Source organism: Melitaea cinxia, chromosome Z (assembly GCF_905220565.1).
Source record: "Melitaea cinxia chromosome Z, ilMelCinx1.1, whole genome shotgun sequence".
NCBI lineage: Eukaryota > Metazoa > Arthropoda > Insecta > Lepidoptera > Nymphalidae > Melitaea > Melitaea cinxia.
In genome coordinates this window covers 13,659,602-13,681,740 of record NC_059424.1, presented here as the reverse complement: position 1 = coordinate 13,681,740, position 22,139 = coordinate 13,659,602, and the positions used below count along the sequence as shown (strand labels likewise).

Below are 22,139 nucleotides of genomic sequence, written 5' to 3'. Positions count from 1 at the left end.
CTTTACTTTTTACTGAGTTTTAGGTTCTGCATTGCGAATTAATCGTCTATTGCAATAGTGATAAATGTTTTTGTAACCATTTTAATTATTTTTAGCATTGTTGACTTCTCGGCCCGTAAAATTAAAGGGTAAGTATTGTGGAAGAGTTATTGCAGATAAATTGTAACCTTTGATACGAAACTTCATTATTTTTAGTTTTTCATTACAGAATATCTATCGCAAGTTAGAGTCAGCTATTTTATTGATTTAAAAAAGGTAAGTGATAGCATTCACGCGAACTAGTCAAATTGCAACTTAAGCTACTTTCAAATTAATTTACATCTCAAATTATTTGTATTATGCAAAGATTTTTATTACTTCCAATAATTATTTTGGATTAATTGCGATGTACATTCAACGCATCTGTAATAATTTAATTGAACCACATACCGCATACCACATGAACGTATACAATTTGAAAGCAAAATATCTTTCTAGCCACATAGCATCTGCCACTGTTACATTCGTTCGTACTACTAATAAGTTGAATACACTTCGGCGTACCTTTACAGTTTAGACCTTTCTATTGCTTCTAATTTGTTTGTTGCTGCGGCCCTTTAATGTGGATCTCGTTCGGGGAATTCAAAGAGTTCTCCTTTGTTTTCGTAATTACAACATTTTTGGATACGAACATCTTGCGTAAGATTTGTTTTGAGCGTTATTTCACGTTTGCCGGTACAGTAAAACATGTTCACATAACCGACTTGAAATTATATTTCAGTCATGTCAGTCATGAAATTATCTCCATAATTTAAAACTGATTTTAAAGTTACAAAAAAGTTGCGCATTCATAAAGACGAAGAGAATGTCGTCGTCATTTTGCATGTTGCCCTACAACTATATGTACTTATTCATACATATAAGTCGAGACTTCTTGAAAGTCGTAGTGAGGCATATAGCGGTAGGCATCGTACCCTTACCATTTATCGACATGCCGAGCCAAGCCGACTTGGCCCGAAAGGTAGATAGCGCGCGCCGCATAAATTTTCCCTCAACCAATTATACGAACGCAAAGAGAATCCTTCTCCCTCCGACCTCCGAATATTGATCGAGATTTTTTTTTGTCACAAAAAGCATACGGCTTACGTTCGCCATTTTGCCGAGATAAGAGCTTTTTCGTTTTGTGTATATTCAGTTTTGGCTGAACGCTCCCGTGGTGAAATGTTGGGATTCTTATTTATTTTTAAAGATTAAATCAGATGGAATTCTGATATTTATTTGTAAAAGATTGCAACGTACTAAAAGCATAGTTGACTTACAAGTTTTTAATAAATGGACTTCGAAGGCTGACTTTACATTAAATATGTTAAAGCACTCACATACCAGTATCATATAGTGCTTGAACGAAATTATGTATACATTTAATTCTCACTTTATAAACATTGAATAAAATCTTGATGAAATGCTTTTTCAACGGCAAGCGAGAGTTATTTAGTTAAGATGTTTTAATTAAAATTGACTCTATCTACGTTATAGAAAGTTACACTCGTAGTTTGCGATTGCGTTAAGAGTCAAATATAACTGATTGAATGACCTACGTTTCTGTGATATGAATTACGGTGTAAGATATGGTAAATTAATTTAATAGTAAGTTTTACTTCTTGATAATTAAAGTAAATTTAAATTAATTTGTTGCTAAAAATAAAATCGAATAGCGATTTATTTTTACGAAGATTAATCCTGTTGTCGGTGTTATTAGTTAAAGTTGCAGCTCGATTTCTAGACTGACGGCATTAGATCTTTTATCAAGTTACTTTTGTTTGTTACTTTGCTCGTTTCGTTCATTTCCGTTTGTCAAAAATTAGGCAAACAATCCCTAATTAAGTTCTCAGAATTGGTGTTTAAGTAAATTACTTCAACTTTTACCGATTAGTGTTGTGTACATTTCGTATGTTATTCTAATCAAAAACTTACAAACTACTATTATACGTAAATTTGTTAAAAATAATGATTTTTAAATATCAAATAAATCGAAAGCATTTCAGAGCTATGTTTGAGATGAGTAAGGTAGTCGGGTACAAACGAGCAGGCGTCTAATTGCTCGCCCTGCGCGGGCGCCTCGAGAAGGCAATACATATATCCGCGACGTCACCGCAGATCCGACTCGCGACGCGGGCACATTTAGAACAAACCGGGCCATAATTCTCTCCGTGCGTCCGCAATTGCGTGATTTGTCACTCGTTCCGTTTGTATTTTTTTTAAGTAAAAATGACTCAAGATCAAGTGGCACGGTATAATTAGTTGATTGAAAAAGTGCCGTTTTTCGTTGTCTTAGCAATCGGTTCCTCTTTTTGGAGCTCGCGCCCTTTAGTTTTAAACATATAATAGTTAATATAATTAATTTTTTTTGTGCGTTGTTGTTTGTATTTTTTAATAAGGTTAAAACAGTTTCACTGATTTTGATTTTTTGGAAAATTGTAATTTAAAAGTTTTTGAAAATTGGTTTGATAAGTGGATCTTAATATAACTATTTTTTAACATTTTTTCTCAATTAAAATTTGAGCAGACATCGGTAGGGATATGATAATACTGGTGCTTGTAACTAAATTACTTGTAATAAAAGTCTGTTGTTAATATTCTGTAATAAATATATTCTGCCAATGAGATGTGACTTAATTTAAAGTCAATTTAAATGCTTTCCGTCTAAATTTAAAACGTTTTAAACTTTATTGCTTTATTTTTATCACGGACACTATAAAGATGCTTCTTGACGGCCCACAAATAACCCGAGAAGTTCAGAAGGCGTTTCAACCCCAGCAATTAGAAGCGGATGGTCACACCTCGACATTAGAGCAGATATAATTTTACTTTCTAAGTACTTTCAGTGACAATAATAAGGGGAAGAGATTGAAGAAAATAGGTCTTTATGGCCTGGAAGATAAGCTGTTTATCCGTTTGTTTAGGGCTTAAGATCACAATCAAACGTTCTAGTAATTAGTACGAACGCATCGCCATGAGACGCTCGGTTGGGCAGATAATTTCCGCCGCGATTTCAAAAGGCATCCATTTGTCATTTGGTCGGGCGTACTCACGCCGAGCGGACGTGCTATGTCTGCCTCCTAATTTATTTAAATATTATTTATATAAGGAAAACGCGACTATTAATCACATCTCTTCAGTTTTTATTTACACATTAGCGGAATGTTCGGGTGTCGTCTTTGATCGTCGTGTTTATTTAGAAATGTATTTTTATTTAATATTACTAAAGCTTTATTGATACGTCTTTACGTAATTGTACGTACTTTTTGAAAGTAAAATACATAATCACATGTATTTTTTTTTTAAATATATTACGGGCATTAACAACTTATGTATAAAAAGGAGCGCTTTTACTTCTACGACGTGTATGAATGATCACGTATGACCAATTTATTATAAAACTGTAATTAACAAATAATATCTGAGTTATTTATAGTGTACATAATGTTCAAAAGAATTTCTTGTATAAATCTTATATAAATAAGTAATTTGGTCACGATTCAGGTATTACGGTATTCCTGGTCGGTAAACGAAGTAAAATCGTAATACACAATATTGATAAGTAAGTTGATTTGCTTTCAAGTTTTTTTAATGTAGGTATGTAATAATTGTTTGAATCATTCATTTTTAACTAAATTTTTAGTAAACTGTATAAAAGTCACAATACAACCAGAAATTAAAACAAAAAAAAAAAAAAAAACAAACTAACTAAACTAATATATGTCATATTTGTATGTAAACTACTTTAGTTATTATGTATGCACTCAATCAAATGGGCTTTAGCTCCAAAAGTTAATTTAATTTTGTTTACTTTCTAAGTAAAATATAAATACGTTTCAATATCTTAAAAGGTGTCTTGAAAAATAAAATATACAGTACATACTAATTAAACATAATGATTATTATTTTAATAATAATTATAAAATAATGATTGATAATAATAAAGTAAAAGTTTCGGGGGCGATAATTCGATCTAGCTAGGATTCATATGTAGAAAATATTGTTTTATCTGTAATTTCAAGAAATGAAATACTGCTACAATATTATTATAATATGAAGGAAAATTTTCTATAAAGTTATAACAGCTCAGAAATCGAGCGATCCCGAAATGAGATGACTCCGGTTCAAGTCCACATGTCACCAGATCGTTATTTTTTTTCCTTTTTTGTTTCGAATTGCACTCGTGATTTTTTATTTAAATAACCAGTTCATATTTTTTTTATGTCGATGAGGTCGAAAAATTTGTATTTAAATAAAATTTCTAAAAAACACGATTTACCTAAAAATAAAAAAAATACCGAGCAAAGCTCGGTCATCCAAGCGTAACGACTAAAAGCACTTAGTCAATGTACCTGTACCTTCTTCCAGGTTAACATCATGTTCGAGAAATAGTTCTATTACACTTTGACGTCTCTTTCCAGCATCTATATTTTAAATATAAATTTATAGCTTCAAATACATTTTCCTAAATTGAAGATTAAATGCCCCTAAAATAGTTATACTTAGTATTATTATACGAGTTAATAATTATGTTCGGTTTCAAAAAGGTAATGCACCTGTAAATTATGCATTAAAATGCAATTGTAGACATCAAAGGTACGTAACAGCTTCTTTGCAATTACATTAATTGCTACCAGGCTAAAGACAATGTGTTCACTGAAAAATTACAGACATGTACACCAGTTATTGCTATGATATGAATGTTCTAGCAAATTAAGACATAGTGTTTGATGAGAAAAGCTATTTTCAAATGTCATCCAAATGGTTGTGACGGTATAACAAATGGCTTGTCCGAAGGCATGCCAGTGCAATCTTGAACGAACCTGCCGCAAGAATAGCGCAGTCGTGGTCCAAGTGATGAGGAAAAGAGATTATTACTATTTTTCAATTTATTACACTATTGCGTACATTTTACATATGCTTGCATTTTAGAAATACATAATACATTTTTCAATACACGTCTTATAAATCGATGAACAACAGCTGCACGCACGAAAAAGTGTCACGTTCCGGCTGAGCTTGAGCGTGCAAGCGAGAGCTAACAAGCGATAGAGTGGCACGATCGGCCCAAGCGTTAGCTTGTTCCACATTTATCTCTCTTCTCGCGTGACGTCAGTTTTATCAATGTTTCTTTATGACGTTATCACGTAAAACTATCGTCCGTAAATCGACTTTACCGACAACCTTTTTTTTTCGTTTTTATGTATGTTCGTACATTTATTAAATCTTGAATATTAACGTTCTCTGCAAACGAATTTAATGTACATATTGGTATATAGGGTCTAAGTTTATAAAAAAGTTCGATATGTCTTGTTGTTTTCTACGAGCACTCTAATCTTATGAACTTTACTCCAATTTGAAAATTTCCTTTAACATAATGTATGTGAGCGTCATCTTCTTTGTTCGACTCTGGTTAGCGAATTAGTTCGATTAAGCTTCTACCTCGAGTACTTATTAGAAAGACGCAACTTTCCCCCGCTTTGATAATGTTATAACACACTCTTTTTCATTTTCTAATAAAAAAGTTAATGACCATCATTATAATGCTTATGGAATCTGTGTGTAATATTTATTTTAATTTCTTAAAAAATTATTCTCATAACAATGCTATTAATCTCTCTCTATCATCAAAATTATTTTCCGCTTACAGCTTATACATTATTACGAGTATTTTTTTGTTGTTGTAAGAATATAAAATATCTTTTACGATTGATAATATTTTTCTGTTAATGATATTTCTCATTATTAGGATTACTCGTGTAATAGATAGCTATGTTTTTAAAACAATGAGGGACACCCAAGCACGCGGCATTCATTACTTTATGATGCTTGTTGACTTGAATTAAATGAACAAATATATTTAGTCTGATATAAAAATACACTGTACTATTTAATGTGTTAAATAATAAGAAAGCTTAAAAATAGAGATTCATTAGTTGGTCTGAATACATGCTCATAATAATTGTATGTGAAAAGTTGTATGAAAAGTTAATAAAAAAATATTTGTATCAATTTTGCCATATATTATACCGTCAAGATACGCCTATGAATCAACAGAATATTATGTTCGCCTCGGCACGCTCTAGTCGAGCCGTTCAAAAGGAAAAAAATCATTTTAGGACCACCATGCTACAGTCTTATCTCGCTTTGACAGCGGCGGGTATGTGCGGACATGGCATCATCAATCGTGCGCGCGTGCATGTCTGCTGCTTTTCTCCCATTTCTCATCCGAATGCCCCTCAACGCTATCGTCATACTTCTTATGTTATGATGAATTTATGACGAGACGGATTGATGCGTTCAGGTAACCGTTGTTGCTAATTGGTTCGAAAAAATAGTCTCAGATTCATGTTTTTCTTTCGCATATTTCCTTCGCTAGATTTTGATTGATGACTAAATTTGGCATTAGACAACATTCGAAGCGGCCATGACGCAGTGGGCGGGGCCAGTCGGGCAACTGCGCGCCATTGGTGATCATATTCGCTCGTCCTGTTAATGTGGTAGAATAGATTACTTTTGCACATCTTATCTAAGGTGTAGAGCATTGTAGTATTGAAAGAGAGTAGTAAAAAAGACTAAATATTTCGCCTAACGAATTTGCGAAAGCAAGTGCAAACATTATAATTGTGTTCGCTCGCAAACGAAAAACAAAACAAAATTACTCAGAAAGTACTTATCGGATCTCGATTAGATTCAAAAGGGACCACGTGACAAGTACCAGCTTTCAAATAAAAAAATAATTATCACGCGCTACCTTTCGATAAAAAAAAACATCGTAATCGGTCCATCCAGTCAGAAGTTCTGAGGTAACATACATAAAAAATTACAGTCGAATTAATAACCTTCTCCTGTTTCGAAGTCGGTTAATAAAAGGTGGAATTAAAAAGGATACCACTTTCTGCAGCCACGGTAAAGCGTTTAATTAATATCCTGATGACTAACAATTATCACGAGTTCTTAGAATACAGTTGTAGCGCGTGCGTTTAATTGTTACGGCGGGAACATCGTGATGGAATGTTAAGCATATATTTTGCAAGATCGGGCGCTGTTTTGTATAGAATGGCACTGCACGGGCGCAAGCTCGCAGCGTGTCGGACGGTGTCGGCGAGCGTCACGCTCGGCGGCTGGAGTACAGCGAGGTAATCATGCTAATTAAAGATTGGATCTACACTTTGGAACGTAAAACGCATATGTATATCTACGACTTAAAAAAGTCACAAATAAGAAGATAAACTCAATTGAGGCCCAAGTTTATATTAACAACATTCTAATGCTAATTTTAAATTAATTGTATAACAACTTGTCTTAGTCTAACCTAGATTCCTTAATTATATGTAAAGTTCGTGCTAAACGTAGATACCTACATAATTAACTATTAGTTAATCATTTAACTAAACGCTTATTTAAAACTACGGAACATCCATTTTTATTTTAAAACGATACTAATTTTTTTTAAAGATAATATATAATTGTAAAATTACTTTCCTTTGGATACTTGATAATATTTTTGACATGACAACGATGAACGCCAGCTGCATACGCTGCGTTACGCTCATTGTACGCTTTTGCCGCATCTATTTCTCTTCGACTCGATGGGCCTATGCGTCCGATGAGATGTTTTGTTATGATGTTGTCACGTTGAACTATCGTCCGTAAACCAACTTTACAGACAGCCAATTTTTTTAAGTAAAACTTTACGTGTTAAAGAGCAATTACTACATTTTAGAAGTGACATAAAAATGAAACGATTAAAAAATTTTGTACCTGTAATTGAATTTAGATAAAATTCAAAAATATAAGCCTCAAAATATATTTTAATTCTATGTTTAAATTGTGTATATAAATATCTGTAAGAAAGTTTCAAGTTGGAAGCTTATATAATAATATCTTAAAAGCGAAAATAGTTTTTTGGCGTTTCATTTCTGCACCGTAGGTACAATAAAATTCAGCTCGTCAATGCAGTAGCGATTTACTAATTATTCGTTATCGCAACGTCAAGTAATTTGTTAAGATTTTGAAGTCAAGTAACTTGTTTTACGGTATCTTTTTCGCCAACGCGCCCACTGAGTTTGGTACTTTAAAAGGCAAAACCACCTTTATAGCAATTGCGACAATTTATTGCAACGCGTTCGCATTTTATCCACTGCCGACATCAAGCTTAAGTTTTTTGTTTACAGGTATGGTTCCAGAACGCACGAGCGAAATGGAGACGTATGGTAACGAAGGAAGAAAACAAAATGGCGGAGAAGTGCTCTCCGGACGGGTCGCTGGAGATGGACATGTACCACGGGCCGATGGGCTCGATCCAGTCGCTACCTCCGCACAGTCCGCCCTACAGCGTGATGGGCGGCCCGCCGAGCCCCAACTCGATGGACTGTCCATAGCCACAATTTTGCGCCTTATGAGCGCTCTGCAACTGAACATTATAATTGGAAGTGTACTTACGATCAGCGCTCAGTAAGAACTGTGTGAAAGTTTGTGCAACTTATCAGTGATATTGATCATCTTGTATTCCTTTACGTAAAGTTAACCGAGGACAACGTAATTGTAATGATGATAATTTATGAAATGATCTTAAAATATTGATCCCAGTGTTAAACAAAATCCATAATTATGTTCATACTATTTGTGGTCAAGACATAAAGTTGTAAATTGCAATGTAGAGTACCTATAGTATTATTATGTAACTGGTAACAAAAGTAGTAGTTATGACAATCGTTACTTTGCATGATTATATTAAAAATGGCTTTACACGATGGAGAAACGTTAATTTATGGTTTTATGCAATTAATATTTCATTGATGTGAGGGAGTTTCACGTTATTTGAAACACAGCGTTTAATTATATCCGTCCATTTTGAAAAAATCTTATGGTCAAAGCCTGTTCTTTTTGTATTGAAAAGACGGATGACACGTTCAAAACTCTTCATAATTGAAATAAAACTTTTTACTATCTGTCGGTCGTTGTGTTTCTATTCAATCTACAAAATTGACATACAAAATATTTTAATTTGCTAAATACTGAGGTAACAAAGATATTTGAAGTAATGGGCTACTAAAATTAAATTTGTGGTTAGTAAAGTAAACTTTTGTTTGGTTTCATAAATGCATTTAATTGACCGATTCGACTAAAAATTGTAAAAATTATGAGTCTGACGTCTCTCTGTTTTGGTGATAACTTTAACATCACATTTTACTACATGGAAAAGTAATTATTTCTGTAGTGTTGAGGGTAATTATTTTTTATCACTTCTAAAATGAAGGAAGTTACAATTTTTAGATTTCATTGAAATTATGGAAGATTTTTTAATTAATATATACTATTTATTTATTGAATCCTATATTTAATATAGTAAGTAAGAATAGAATAAGAAATTGTAGGTAAGTATAAAAAATTTCCATAATAAGATAGTATAGGCTTGTACACATAGTTGTAAGTAATTATGAAAAAGAAGTTCGGCATTCGGCTGCTCCCGAAGTTTGAGTTGAAAATATTCTTTGTTACATTCTCTCTAAAAACATTTGTGATTATTACTAAATTGATAACTTATTTTAAGTTACTAATCACTTTTGTAAATGTATATGTTAGGGATTACGAAAACAAAATCGTTATTACAATAATTGTCAAAATACAATTTGGTGAAATAAAATTGCTTTTTTTGTATTCAATTAACCAATCAAAGACAAAAAGCAACAAATTACTAATGCTTTCCTAAAAATGTTACTACTATTTTTTATTTAAATTATACTTTAAACTGTAACGATGATCTTAGTGTTAAGAATATATTACATTTGAGTTAAGTACATGCACTGGTAGTTCCTTTTTGTATAAACATTATACATATTTCTCAATAAAATTATTTACATATAATATCGTATGGATATAGTGAATACAAAATATATTATCGTACATAGGGAAAAGGCGTAGTTGTGACGATACAGTGATTATTAATTCGGTACAACAGTATCGAATTCACGTGCAAATAAATATTAAAATTTCAAGGTCACAATGCTCATTTCATTTATAGTAAGTTTTTTGTATGTATCCATTATCCATATAATAGGTTATATTAGTATAAAAGCAATGGAAACTGTAAGTGCTTAAGGTTACTAAAAGTGGTTTCTGAGTATAGATTCGCAATAGCAATTAAACTGGACTAATTTATTCACGTGTCTAAAGTTATAACGATCTGTTAATAAAAATATTTCCAACTTATGAATTTTTGTGTTTGAATACCTGCCCTCAAATAAATATCCAGTCCAGGCCAGTTCAGCTTTTTGAAGTCCACTACTTGACATAAGCCTCCGTAAGTTCCGACAAACATACTGATTTTCCGCAATCTTCATCCAGCCTACATCGGCAATCGTACGTAGATCATCGATACAGTGGGACCGAGGACGTCCCACACTGCGTTTGCCTATACGCGTTGTCTACTCTGGGATAGGTCTGCTCCAACGGCCATCAGTCCTGTGATATAGGTGACCAGTCCATTGCAACTTTAACTTACTGATTCTGGAGGATATATCGGTAACTTTCGTTTTCTTTCGGATAGTCTCATTTCTAATCCTATCTGCGAGAGAAACTCCAAGCATAGCTCGTTCTATTACATGCTGAGCTACTTTAAACTTGTGGTCCAGCCCCTTCGTCAGTGCCCGCTTCTCGCCACCGTATGTTAGAACCTTTTTTATTTTTAAGTGGAGTTGAATTTTAAGTTGTTCAAGGTTCATGTCCATTTTTTTAACATAAATTTCTAAATTTTTACAGACTGTTGGTATTTAGTACAGACATTTAGTACATACCTATGTGTATAAAACAAATCATTCCTCTGCGTATAATCTGTGTACTAAAGTTACAGATCTAGTAAACAATGTAATAATTAATTCACGTTTATTATGATTTTAGACAAAAGAAGTAATAAACCTAATATTTGTAAAAAAAATATTTTAACAGGTTTTGTAATTTTTTTATTAGAACAAACGAAAATATATTGCAGTAATGTACCCAAACAGCATAAAAAGTAAATACTGATTAGATGTGCCATTTTCATATTTGTTTTAAGAGGTTGATAATTCATACATGTAATGTTCTTCTCTTTCAAGTTATTTATTGATTAGGCTAATATTATAATTTTAGAAAATTTTACCATAGTGTCTCAGTAAATACCTACATGGTGCGCAAATGGCAATAAAAAACCTTCATGAGATCAGGTATTGTTAGAAACTTCGGAACTGGAGCTGATTGGTAATGCTATAGAAAACTATTACGAACTTGTTATGTTTAGTTATTTTTAAACGCATTGGACCCGTTCTGACTTCATACGTGTTTCTTTTTCACTCACATTTGGATAAAAAAGAGGAGGAGAATGTTAGATTACGAATAAATATCAACTTTTGATGAATTCTTAAATATTCGTTAGAATGATAGACAATTATAGTCTGAATTGAATACGCCAAGATTACTTTCACATTTATTTGTACAGGGGTTACGTTTATTTTGAATAAACCGATATATAAATATTAATTGATAAATAGCAAAACCGAGTTTTCATTAGGATTTCATAAAAAGCTGCAATTCTTGAGTGGGTATATACCTACATCATTTCTATGTATATATACCTTATATCTTATCATCATCCTATGTGATGAAGATGCCTTAGCTTGATAGGAGACGACTAGCATTCACAGGCTGATTAAGTCCAGTCATTCGTACTGTTAATGACTACGACACAGTTTATACTAATGTAGGTAGTTATCATCGTTACAAATTGTTTTTGCTATTACCAAATATTTGAAATAACTAAATATTATTATTATTAACTAGCTGACCCGCAAACGTTTCTTTACCACATATGTTATTAACCCGCTTAATCTCCTCCCCCTTATAACTTAGGGGTATGAAAAATAGATGTTAGCCGATTCTCAGACCTACCCGATATGCCCACAAAATTTTATTAAAATCGGTCGAGCCGTTTCGGAGGAGTTCAATGTTTAACACCATGACACGAGAATTTTATATCTTAGATATAGCAAAAATATTTTATTTTAAACGATTAACGAAATATTGTGTTAACACCAAGTCTTTGCTTATGAGTTAGTATAGCCAGCATTTACCTACAGACTGTTGACAATAATTAACATAGCCTAAAATTAATTAAAATTATTAACTATAATTTATTTTTAATTAGTAGTAAACTCATGTTACAATGAAATTGTTCTGCAACACTAGTATCAATTAAGAAAACAAAGTTCCAACCAAATTCAAGCTTTGATGGTGGTATTTAATTATAAAAGATAGGCTACTTATGAGAGAAATTGCATTTTTTTATCTTTTGAAGTTTTTAAGAAAAAATCCTGAATAGTTTAATCTGATTTTGTTTTTAAATCGGTTAAGAATCTGTTGATAAAGATCTGTGAATAAAACAAATCGGCAATATTCATACCATTTTAACTATACACCCATTTTCTGAAATAATCAAGTGTTAAGGGCTGAAGCAGCGGAAATGCAATTTATGAATGGTTTTAAAATAATATTTCAACAGTTCCTGCGTATTTAAGTAGGAATAGGCCCCCACGTAAGTTGCACGCGTCGTTTAATTTAAGGATCGCGTTCAGAGAAGCTGAACTTTAGAATTACGAGCTGTCACATAGGCGCGTCCAATGGTGGAACTTGAGTTATGTTGTTTTAATTAAAACAATAAATAAGGCGGGTCGGCAGATGGGCCTTTGGGTGGTCCCATTGGATTCCTCATTCAAAAATACCGGCGTTTATCAGTACGATGAAGATCTGAACTACGCCTAACGCAGTCCGCGTTAGGCGTTGAAGAAATAGCGAGACAATTTAATGCCTATCCAAATCACATGTTATGTACTACAAGTACATAAGAATAAATTGTAATATATGTCGTCTAAGTTTTCGTATACAAACCTATTTTATTAGTGGGAAACACGAAGAGTGAATCAATGCGGAAATTTTTTCCAAAGTACTTTAATGTCCCTAGTTTGTAATGTAGTACGTTTTATTTCATGAAACATTTTTTTCCCTAAAGCTATAAAAAAATTGTCGTCTATCACGATTTAAGTGTTAATAATTACTGTTCAGGTTTCCTGTGTTCGAATTTCCGTTATTGCCAGTAAAAGTTTTTAGAAATTGTTAAAACCAATAAGGTTATAAATAGATAATTAAACGATTTATCTTGTTGTGTCAAGGATTATTTTTATTATGTAAACAGCACGATTTAGGAATAAATAAAAAAGAAATTGGACAACATATCGCTTTCGTGTGTCACACCACAGACTACTTTCTTACTTATTCCCTCGCGGGTGACTCCATCTTAACAAATTTCTATCGGAGGGCTTGTCTTTGATGTGGGTGCCGGTTGGTGCGCAAAAACTGGTCCCCGATCTTGTATGTCTGCAATCCGGTAGTCACCATTCAAGGGTGAAAGAGATGCAACATATATTTATTATGAATAAGTAAAAAGGACAGATATATTGTCTCGCTTAACGGGAAGACAACTTTTCGTCTCAAGTTTGGCGCAGACTTGCTTTATTTATGTAAATAATTCTTCGAATCGAACAAAAGTGCTTCATCGATTTATGTTTTCGAGTTTCTATTTACTTTGAAAGGAAATGCCTTAACGGTGATTATTTAAAAATCGAAAATAAAAATCTTAGTTGTTATTTAAAAAAGTAAAAGTTCTGACTGAAAAACAAAATTTACTGACTACAAATTTTACAAATTTTACTGACAAATAGTCAGTAAAATTTGTACTTTTCTAAAAATTTAATTTTTTGTTTGAAATATTTGATTGTATTTATAGAAACATATAATATCTCCTACATATCCTGTAACTTAACTTAATGAAGTTAAGTAAGTTTAGTAACAGTAATACTATATATAATACAGATGTTTGCTGTGGTCTGGACGTTTGTGCAGTCCTTGTAGGTCTCCCCACCGTACCTTGGAGAGCAGGTTAAGCCGCCAGTCCTGGTTCTTATCGTGTACACCTGATAGCGATCGTTACTCATAGTAGGGAACATATCCGCCAACCTGCATTGGAGCAGCGTGGCGGATTAAGCTTTGATCATTCTCCTACATGGAGAAAGAGGCCTGTGCCCAGTTGTGGGATATTACAGGCTGAAGCGTGAAGCGTATCCGAATTTTATTCGAAATATATAGGTTTCCTCATCATGGTATGCTCAAAAGATGGACACGATGAAATTTAAAGGTAACTTTTAAACGATAAACTCAGTATTGTTTTAACTAACCTAACTAACCGCATTAACCATTGGACCATTGGGTACCCACTTACCATATGGTATCGCTTCACGTATTATTCTCACTACGCCGTTTCAGCCCAACCTACCTTTGCTATATATTCACGTACTTTTCGAGGCTCATTAGGGACATCACTAGGGGCACATGGATAAAACGACAAGCAAAGTGACCGTGATTAATTGGTTTCAAACAGTAGGTACTGTAGAGTCAAAAACCGCTCTTGTGATGTTCTTTTGATCCAGACTTATCGAAATATCGTTTGTTCTTAGCGGACGTCACTAACTATAAACTATCCAGTGCTTCATTTTTAGGAGTCCAGTCAACGGTTTATGAAACTTCGTGGTGAGTGAATGACTCACCGATTCCATACACATAGAAGATAAATTTATCAAGCGTAAAAAATGTTGCCCTTCTTAAAAGTAAATGACAGAATAATTGCGAATGTTTTATTACTTACTTATGGAAATAGGTTTCAAATGACACACTGCTGGACAAAGACTTCTTCTACTAATAAATAGAAGAAAGGCTGCAGTTTCATTTAGCACCCTACTCAAAAAGGGGAATACGGATAATTTCTATAGCTTTAAAACCGACTAAAGTAACAATCATTATCAATATTATATTATGGAGACTAACAAGGACACATGGTCAAGAGTAAATAGTAATTATTTAATTTTATACAATACATTGTTCTCACTAAACGTTTCATTGATCAACATTTTCTATAATATTTGTGTTTGCAGGCAAACGAAGAAAAACCGATTTCAATTATATCGACAAGTATTACAACGTAGGTAGTCGAAAAAATTGTCGGGTAAATACGCATTATCAAAGATTACTCCAAAAGTTGTAATCAGATCTCGATGAAATTTTAATGTGACCACATGATAAATATCGGCTTTCGATTAAAAATCATCAAAATCGGTACACCCAGTAAAAAGTTATGCTGCTTTTCGAGAGTTTCCCTCGATTTCTCTGGGATCCCATCATCAGATCCTGGTTTCCTTATCATGGTACCAAACTAGGGATATCTTCTTTCCAACGAAACAAGAATTATCAAAATTGGTTCATAAACGAAGGAGTTATCCCCGAACATACATAAAATATATATATATATATATACGGTCGAATTGAGTAACCTTCTCCTTTTTTTGAAGTCGGTTAAAAAGATGAACAATGGTCATAAATAAGCACCCTAGACTCGAAGATCGCTGATAGGATGTTTTGTCGCGTGTTTAAATAATTAAATCTATATACATGAATGTTTGTCTGTACTATGTCCTTTATAGAACCGTAAACATGTGCCATGTGCATGACAGGAAAGTGTTCTGAATGAGCCTACAAAGTTTTCTGAATTGGCACAACAATAAAAAAAGCGAACTACGCGCGCAGGGTACAAGTTAGTCTTTAATAAATAAATACATGTTTATTGACATTCAAATGTACACAGCACAGTTGTATCGCAGATGCCCAAACAAAAAATAATCAATCAATTATACTAAACTCCAGTAAAATAATATTATAAAATGTATATAATATAAACACAAATCCTCAGTTTTGAGTAAGAATTAAAATTGATGATTAGTCCGAATAACAACTTTTTTTTTACCGTTGCGCTACGCACACCACGACGGTTGTCAGAAATATATTGTAGAGAAAAATGAGATTATTTTACGTGAAGGCCGATGTGGCACGTAAGCGAACAGCCAGGTCACGGTATGACGTGACCACGGCTTATCAAATCGGTCAACTTATTACGATAATATTAATATTAGTGTGATTGAGAGTATTCAGATAAAATGTATACAGCTGGCGACGCGTTGGCGCAAGGTCACAGCACTGGTTTATGGCTGTTGCGCTGGTGGTTGCGGGTTCGATCCCGTACATGACAAACATTCGTATTGGCCAAACAGATGTTTGCCGTGGTCTGGGTGTTTGTGCAGTCCTTGTGGGTCTCCCCACCGTGCCTCAGAGAACACGTTAAGCCGTCGGTCCCGATTGTTATCATGTACACCTGATAGCGATCGTTACTTATAGTAGTGAATATATCCGCCAACCCGCATTCGAGCAGCGTGGTGAATTAATCTCTGATCCATCTCCTACATTGGGAAAGAGGCCTGCAGTGGGATATTGCAGCCTGAATCGTAGCGTATACAGCTGGCTCAAGGGTGAGTACCAAATTATTTCGAAGACTTATACTACAGTATAACAGATATAAAATTGACTACTATTATAGCTGAAATTTCAGCGATTAGTAAATATTCCACAAGTCATCTTCTCCTTGTTTCTATTTGTAGATTTAATCTGTAAAATAACGTGGTTTTGAAAAAAAAAAATTAGGAAAAATTGAGCATCATGTGAAATCTAAATTACAAATATGCACTTCGAATCTAAATTGATTCAATACTAGCTGACCCCGCAAACGTTGTTTTGCCATATATGGTATAACCCCCTTAATCCTACCCCCTTATAACTTAGCTATATGAGCAAACGTTGTTTTGCCATATATGGTATAACCCCGTTAATCCTACCCCCTTATAACTTAGCTATATGAGAAATAGATGCCCGATTCTCAGATCTACCCGATATGCACACAAAATTTCATAAAAATCAGTCCAGTCGTTTCGGAGGAGTATTGTAACTAATATTGTGACACGAAAATTTTATACATATAAGATTTTTTTTACTGAATTTTTTTGTTCATTCACAATAAAATATAGCCTATGTCACTCCTGCATAGTGTAGCTTTCTGTTAGTGAAAGAATTTTTGTAATCGGATGAGTATTTGGGAAGATATTTAAAATATACAAACAAACAAAGTTAGAAACATTGCCTCTTTATAATATTAGTATAAATTAATTACATTTTGATAAAATTTGATTAAAAAATAATAAATATAAAATAACCCATAAAGAAATGACCGATGTACTATAACTAGCCGTTTGGTATAGCCGTTGAACATTGAGCTCAAACCACAACTGTACGTCTCTTTTTTTGGTACGAGTAGATCTTATACTCGTAAATCATGGACGTACGCAATGTAGCGTGCAGTTTAAATATTGGGGCGTTCAGGCCACATTTGGCTGTGTCAAATGATTTTATACAGTCATAACCAAAAGTGTCTTGGTCTTTAATTATGTAATAACGATATATTTTATATATTTTTATTTATTCATCCTAAAATACATTCGAATTTTCTAGTCTGTTACATTGCTTATTCTTTTTCTTTGCTACATCATTTTTCCTATTCTTTTGTCAGTTTAATCAGTCGAATCATTTTTTTTTTTATATTCAATAACAACATGTAGAATATAAACTTTTTTTATCAACCATATATAGTCATACTGCACAGAAAGTGTTTTACAGTAACGCTAATCGGAACAGTAGCAACACAGGCTCAGAGTTGAGCGCCAGCAAAAACGTGTACAGAAATAGGTTGGAGTTCTAAAGTTACCGCATCCGGGCCGCAAATGGTCCATGACCGTCTTAAAAACTATCAGAAGTAAGGAGAGACGAATGACGTAACTGGTGAAACGGTAAACTACTAGATTTTGTTAATTAGTACAGATTTATTAGTATCGAAAGACTTTCAATTTATTGTAATGTTAGGTTTCCAATTCAATTGTTGTTTAAATTAAAAATTAAAAAAAAATCCCGACACAATAACCTGAGTTGCCTTTAAAAAGTAAAAAATAATTAAAGAAACTCAATCTTAAAGTACCTAAGTATGTACGAGTATTAAAATAATTCTAAAAAAAATACATCGCGTTGGGGGACCACAATAACCTTATTGTGTCGGTTTTTTTTTAATTTTTAATTTAATATTTATTTTATACTTTTTATAGGTACACTTATTATAATGTAGATTTTGTTAAGTTGTTAATAATTGGGTATTTTCCCCACTTACCCCCAGAGTTTTTTCAGGGCTTAACCGATTTTCATTGAATACGTTATTTTGTAATATGCACGTGATGCGCTTTCATTTGAGACCCCACTAGATTATATTTGCAGACATTTGGTTATTCTTTCCCACTTTCTACCCCCCCATAACTTTTAAACGACTCAACCGATTTTCATCAAACTCACCTTTCATACAAAAAAAAAAACTAAATTGAAATCGCTTCACCCGTTCGCGAGCTACGGAGCCACAGACAGACAGACAGACACGTCAAATTTATAACACCCCTATTTTTGCGTCGGGGGTTAAAAAGACATAACTTTGTTACAGACAAGTAAAATTTACTGCGTAATTAAGATTGTCTGAATTCGTTTTAAAGTGTTATTCATACCATTAGTAATTATGTATATATCTCAATTACATGTTCATAGTAGATATATTCAAAAATTTCTTATCATGTTAATATACATTTATGGAAAGTGATATTTGATCTAATAACGATTATAAATTAAGTTGATTAGTTTGAGGTTATTTTTAAGAATTACATAATATTTATAGTAATATTACGTATATATATAATAAATATGTATTTAGTATGCCCAATATGAACTTGATTAATTTATGAATGAACTCTCTTTTACGCCTTAAACATTTCCGCTCTTGTTGTCAAGGTCTTAAAAGTTGTATCAAGGTTATTACAAAGGTAAAAAAAAAACAAACCGTAACTACAGCGTCTTTTTACTATACGACTCTTAAATTATTTTTAGCTTTACTTTTGTGTAGTTTTGATTGCATTGTGATAAGATTGGTAGGAATTTCGTGAAATATCACTACTAAATTTAATTCAAGGGTTGTTCTATTTTTTGTCATATATCGTCTAAATAATTGTAACCATTAATTAATTCAGCATTGTTCTCGTAGTATCTTAGTTATGTTAACTTTTATATAATTACTAGTAGTAGAACCCACCCCGGCTTCGCACGGGTGCAATAATTCATATAAAATAAAATATATAAATTAATATTTGCAATGTAACGCAAAAAAATATGTTTATTTACGACATTACATTAGAAACCTCTAAAACTATCAGTGTTCTTCTACTATATTATGCATATAAGCCTTCCTCTGGAATCACTCTATTTACTAAAGAAAACCGAATCAAAATCCGTTCTGTAGTTTTAAAGATCTAAGCATACAGACAGTGGGAAGCGACTTTGTTAATACTATGTAATGATTGTACACTAGAAGAATTTCTAGAGAGTGTAAAATAAATAAATGCTGGCTATGTTTTAGTAACTAAAATTATCAATTGCTGGGCATATACTTCATTATTAATCTTAGAGTGCTAGCAATTAATTATTTCATAGTAACTGTCATTGATTAATATTACTTTAATTTAACATCAAATAACAGGTTCAGTATCAGTTCAAGTATCTTAAATTATACGTATATATTTACCAATAATTAATTTTCATTTGTGAGATATAGGCAATAAATGAGAGGTAAAAGTAAACAAAAATGGTCGTATTTTAATATATATAAATAAATAGCTCAATCTCGATGTTATGAAATTTCCAACCGCTCGGATATTGTGGTTTACCAACGACCGACGTGATCACTGAATCGTTTGTTAATTATGCAAATGTATGGAAAAAATATACACATATTATTTCGACTGTATTAATTTATAATTACGTTCCGACGTAAATAAATATCATTAACTTAATATTATCATACGTGCATGAAAAATTTAGAGCTATTTTTGTTTAAAACTATTTAGCGGATTTTAGAAATAGTAATTAAATTAAGATTATAATTAACTTATTTTTTCAATGCATTCTAATTAATCAAACTCGTTTTTATACTTCGTAAAGTGTTCGAAATATCGAAAGTGTTTCACATTTGTTTCCAATGATAAACATCACTACAACTTGCTCATCACAAGTTACATACTTCGATGAACAGGTTCCATGTATACTTTTGTAATTATTTTTTATTCTAATGGTAATGTTACAAGTGTTATAATAGCACAAAATTATAATACTTGTAATATTACTTTATTATAAAATATGTGTTCAAAATCCTCCAAGAGGGTGTCACCTTCGTCTTCGCTAGGTAATATTAATTTGGCTCCAAACAGATAAAATCTAAATCACAATATTTGGAGGCGACGAGAGACGCCGATACCTTCTGTCAGGTGAACTCAATGAATCAAACATAATTGATCGAACGCCGACGTGGTCGCGCGATGACGTTGTCAACCCTGTCAACTCGTACACGGGTTTTTGTCACTTTCGTATAAGTTATGTATTTTTTTAAATCTATGCTTGGACGCACTGGTTTCTGTTGTCAGTGTGTTAGGAAATAATGTTTAGTTAATATTTTTTCTTCCTCAAGATTTTATCAATTGTTTTCGTTTCCTCGATTTACATTCGATATATTATCTCTTTGACATTTGCTACATATTTGTAATCATTTAACTTACCATGATTCATTCATATACTTGACGAGGTTATATCTCAAATGTTAATTGATTACTTTTGTAGACTTTTACACAAAATTTATTAATGTATAAGATTTATTATCGATGCAATAATTTGTATTACTTGAGTACAAAAACATCATGTCGTGAAATTATTATTTTATTTAAGTTTTGCTTAAATAAAATAATTAATAAATTATTCTAATCTCAGTCGTTTATTAAGATAGTTGCTATTTCTCAAGGTGCATAATACGTTAATAAGTGTTATAAAAGAAATAAAACAATAATCTCGTAGAGCCTTTATAATTAACAAAATTACAATAAAAAAGAAATAAATTAGATAAGCTTTATTATTACAAACATGTAGTTTTAAATTCATAAATAGGTCGTTGACAAGTTAATATGGATTTATTTTTTTTACTTTTTTTATGTTTCATAGTGAATGAACCCCCGTTAAATAATGTAACTAAATCTTATTTATATGGACTAGTATGTGAGTAAAAAAACTTTAGAAATGCTGATTTCAATTTCGGAGATTAGATATAACTTTTTTTTTTATAAATTAACACGCACATTAAATTGTCGTATTAGAGCATGATTAATTTTATGGATAATTAATTTATCGTATGCAATTAAATAAATAAATAATTTATTTTTTAATATCAAATGAAGATTTCAATTTTGCCTTCACGTGTATAAAAAACAACGAACCACGAGTAATTATAATATCACCACACGATATTATTTAATAGACTGCTAAAGTTACTGTTTTGTAGGATAAGAGTTACCTACCTTGTTACAAGAGCATAGGATTTGTTTTGGCTCCGAATAATTAATCATGGGTTCACATTTTCGACACGTGGCGTACCCTCTATCGGCTCATTGTTAGGGTCAAAAAACAAGCCAAAACTCACGTACCTTTCCCTTCACTAGTGGAACAAAAGAACAAGTATTCTTGGGAAAAAGCGGTGTAGATTTAGCAATAGTACGTTTTATTAATACATCTCTTTGTATTATTTTTTTCCCGTGGCGTGTTCGTGTGGGCGCAGTTTAGAATTTAAAAAAAAGAAAGTTATCAATTTTGACGTTAGGTATATTTCAAATTAAACATTTTATTCACGAAAGCATTGTTATATAGTATACTAATATTGTAAAAATCTTTGTCTCTACAAGAATATTAATTTTTTTTTATGAGTTCTGCACTATGGCCATTGAAAACAATAGCCACTTGTTTAGCTGGATCTACATGTCCTGATATTTTTTATTGTTATCATCGAGAGATCAATTGCTGAACTTTCCAGCGAACCCTTTTCTTGACCCAGTCTACAAATCTTTGGGCGAGACTGGGACAAGAATATTAATAAAAATATTTTAATTATTTTTCACAGGTATAACATCTCAACACTACTCTGTTTTTTACCATAGAAAAATACTTACGTTTTTTTTGTGAATTGGAGATTAAAA

The 22,139-nt window shown here is 32.4% G+C and overlaps 1 protein-coding gene across 1 annotated transcript in view; it reads left to right on the top strand.

The window, feature by feature from the left end:
• LOC123668943 (protein apterous-like) overlaps nucleotides 1-8,402 on the top strand; it is a 68,556-nt gene extending 60,154 nt beyond the window's left edge. The window contains exon 6 of the mRNA XM_045602635.1: nucleotides 8,196-8,402. Within this exon, the coding sequence (XP_045458591.1) occupies nucleotides 8,196-8,402 (207 nt within the window). The remainder of the gene's footprint in view (nucleotides 1-8,195) is intronic.
• The last annotated feature ends 13,737 nt before the right edge of the window (nucleotides 8,403-22,139 follow it).